This window comes from Mandrillus leucophaeus, unplaced genomic scaffold, assembly GCF_000951045.1.
Source record: "Mandrillus leucophaeus isolate KB7577 unplaced genomic scaffold, Mleu.le_1.0 Scaffold300, whole genome shotgun sequence".
In the NCBI taxonomy this organism is placed as follows: Eukaryota; Metazoa; Chordata; class Mammalia; order Primates; family Cercopithecidae; genus Mandrillus; species Mandrillus leucophaeus.
This window is the reverse complement of record NW_012103144.1, coordinates 2,791,950-2,794,547: the sequence shown is the minus strand read 5'-3', so window position 1 is coordinate 2,794,547 and position 2,598 is coordinate 2,791,950. Positions and strand designations below refer to the sequence as shown.

At 39.2% G+C, this 2,598-nt stretch overlaps 1 protein-coding gene across 1 annotated transcript in view; it reads right to left on the bottom strand.

Moving 5' to 3' along the window:
* CD109 (CD109 molecule) overlaps window positions 1-1,928 on the bottom strand; it is a 149,351-nt gene extending 147,423 nt beyond the window's left edge. Inside the window, exons 1-2 of the mRNA XM_011987122.1 lie at window positions 1,871-1,928; window positions 1,600-1,806 (exon numbers count right to left, since the gene is read on the bottom strand). Of these exons, the coding sequence (XP_011842512.1) occupies window positions 1,600-1,806; window positions 1,871-1,928 (265 nt within the window). The remainder of the gene's footprint in view (window positions 1-1,599; window positions 1,807-1,870) is intronic.
* Between the last annotated feature and the right edge of the window lie 670 nt (window positions 1,929-2,598).

Below are 2,598 nucleotides of genomic sequence, written 5' to 3'. Positions count from 1 at the left end.
GTATTATGTCCTGTTATTTAATATTTCAATATTTTCTTTAGCAACTATCATAAGATCAGGAGTTACTCATTTTCAGAAACGATAGTTCAATAATGAAAGTTGAAGTCTGCCCCCATGTAAAAAGGAAATGGGCTTTCTGCATCCTCTTCTGCAATATTATTATACTAATAATATTAGCAATTGTTTATTGTATGCCTAAGAGGTACTACATACAGATTTTAACTTTATAACTGCCCTGGGAAGTCAATTTCATTATTTCCATTTTATAGACGAGGAAACTGTGGCTCAAAGCAGTTAAGTAACCTACCTAACATCACACAACTAGTAGCAAAGTAGTACCAGGATTCAAACTCAGATCTTAAGGGCTAACCTATACTTCCCCTCCAGGGAGATAAGACCTCCCACTTCCCTGACATTGCTTCTATGAGGGACAAAGTGACTTGCCCCTACACACACCATCTCGTCCTGACTCCTATTCCAAATATACCTACCCAGTGAACTTCCAGTGGGGAAAGAACCACAGATGCAGATAAACTTTTACTTTTACTTCATTTCATGATAGTGTTCATTTCTCTATGCTCGTAGAGAATAAACACTTCTATAATGAACCGTTATGGAATGCCATCCACCCTTCATTACATGCCTTAAATGATTTTTTTAAAAATAACTCTTAACTTCACAAAAATGTATGTCTCAGCCAGGCACAGTAGCTCATGCCTGTAATCCCAGCACTTTGGGAGGCCAAGGTGGGTGGATCACTTGAACTTAGAAGTTCGAGACCAGCCTGGGCAACATGCTGACAGCTTGTCTCTAAAAATAATTATAATAATCTAAAAAAGGAAAAAAAAATGCAATAAAAGTTCATTTTAATGAAAAAAGTTTTAAGTATTTACCTCTTCCCCCCAAAATTATTTTTCCCTTAGTACTGAAAAAGAAGACATTCATTGGCCCAATTTAATCTTGGGCCATGTTAGAACCCAGACTTGAAACAAGAACCAAACTTGGTTCTGTTACAAATGGCTCCCACTTTCACACTATTTTCTTTTTTTCTTGTTACTTTAAAACTTAAGAAATATTCCATAAAACTGGATTTTAACTACTGTGTAGTTTTTCCTTTCCTTCCCACAGGCCTATTCTGTAAAATACTTTGCACTCAATAAATATGGTTTTGTGTTAGAGACTAACCCATTTCCTCTTCTGGGGCACACACTAGCCTACATTTCCCATCCTCTTTTGCCTATACATATGAGCATTAGTGATGTGAGCTATTTCTAGGCCTATCCCATAAAAACCTTCTACATGCTCTTCCCATGCTCTTCCCCTTCTCCCATGAAGAAACTCCATGCTCTTCCCCTGCAGTCTTGGGAGCCACATGATGATAATGGAGCCACAAAATGGAAGGAACCTGGGTCTCTGAATCTGCACTTGGAAGACCATCCGGGAACACTATCTAGGACTTTATACGAGTGAGAATTAAAAGTATATTAGGTAAGCTACTGCAAATTTGGGGTTTCTCTGTTATACTACCTAACACATGACATTATTAACATATTCCAATTATTACTGCAGAAGGGTAAGACTTTATGCTGTTTATCTTACCTTTTTCAAAGACTCCTTCTGCTTCCAGGACAGAGACAGTGAGGTTTGATGCTGTCTTGAGCAGCTCCGCCTTCACAGTGACCTGTGAGGGGCAGTGTTCCAGAAGCTCCACCCCAATAGTCACATTTCCTCCGGGCCTGATGATCCCTGGGGTTGTCACCAGAAACCGGGGCCTAAAGAGTTCCCAACAATGCAAAAACAAAGTTTCTTATCCTCACATCTCCTCTCCTTTGTGACCCTCAGATTTCCTAGTGCGATAGGCACTCCATACTGTGCCAATTGCAGTCGTTTCCGTTAACATTGCCCACTGCTCTATTTAGCAACTGCATTGAAATGCTACTGAAACAACAATAATTCCCATAAATCAATTTTAATGCAGTAATTCATGCATCACTACTAGAAGAAGGCCTGTCTTATTTCCATTTTATAAACCACGAACAGCACAGAAGGAACCATGATGTAAATGGCTTGCACCGGGGCATACTGGAGTTATTGGCAAAGCAAGTCTCTAAGCTTCTCCTTTACAGACGACCTTATCCCAGCGTGATTATTTTCTTGTTGTTGGTGGTGTTTAAGATTTTGCCTGTTTCTTATTCAAACCTTTATGTTTGAGTTGCTGCCCAACAAGGATAAAAAATTATTTAACCAATACCGTTGATTGAAATATACCATTTGAAAATAAACTACAACTGGTGAAAATTCCAGGTATAACGGATCATAAAAAGAAGTCACTAAAGGAGCACTTCCTCCGCTTTAATTAGGGGTTAAGCCTCAACTACAGAAATCTTTAGGAATGAATGGGGCTTTCCATTATTGGGTGCTGTTGTTATCTTCCTATAATGTCTGCCCCTGAACCCATACATCAGTCCCCTCCGCCACACTTTGGCAATGCTAAGGTTGAGACATCTTGATTAGAAAAAATACATCATGTCTTTGAGAGAAGAAACGCAATCTGGGAGCAAAAAGTTGAAAAGCAAAAGGCAGAGGCAACGTGAACTA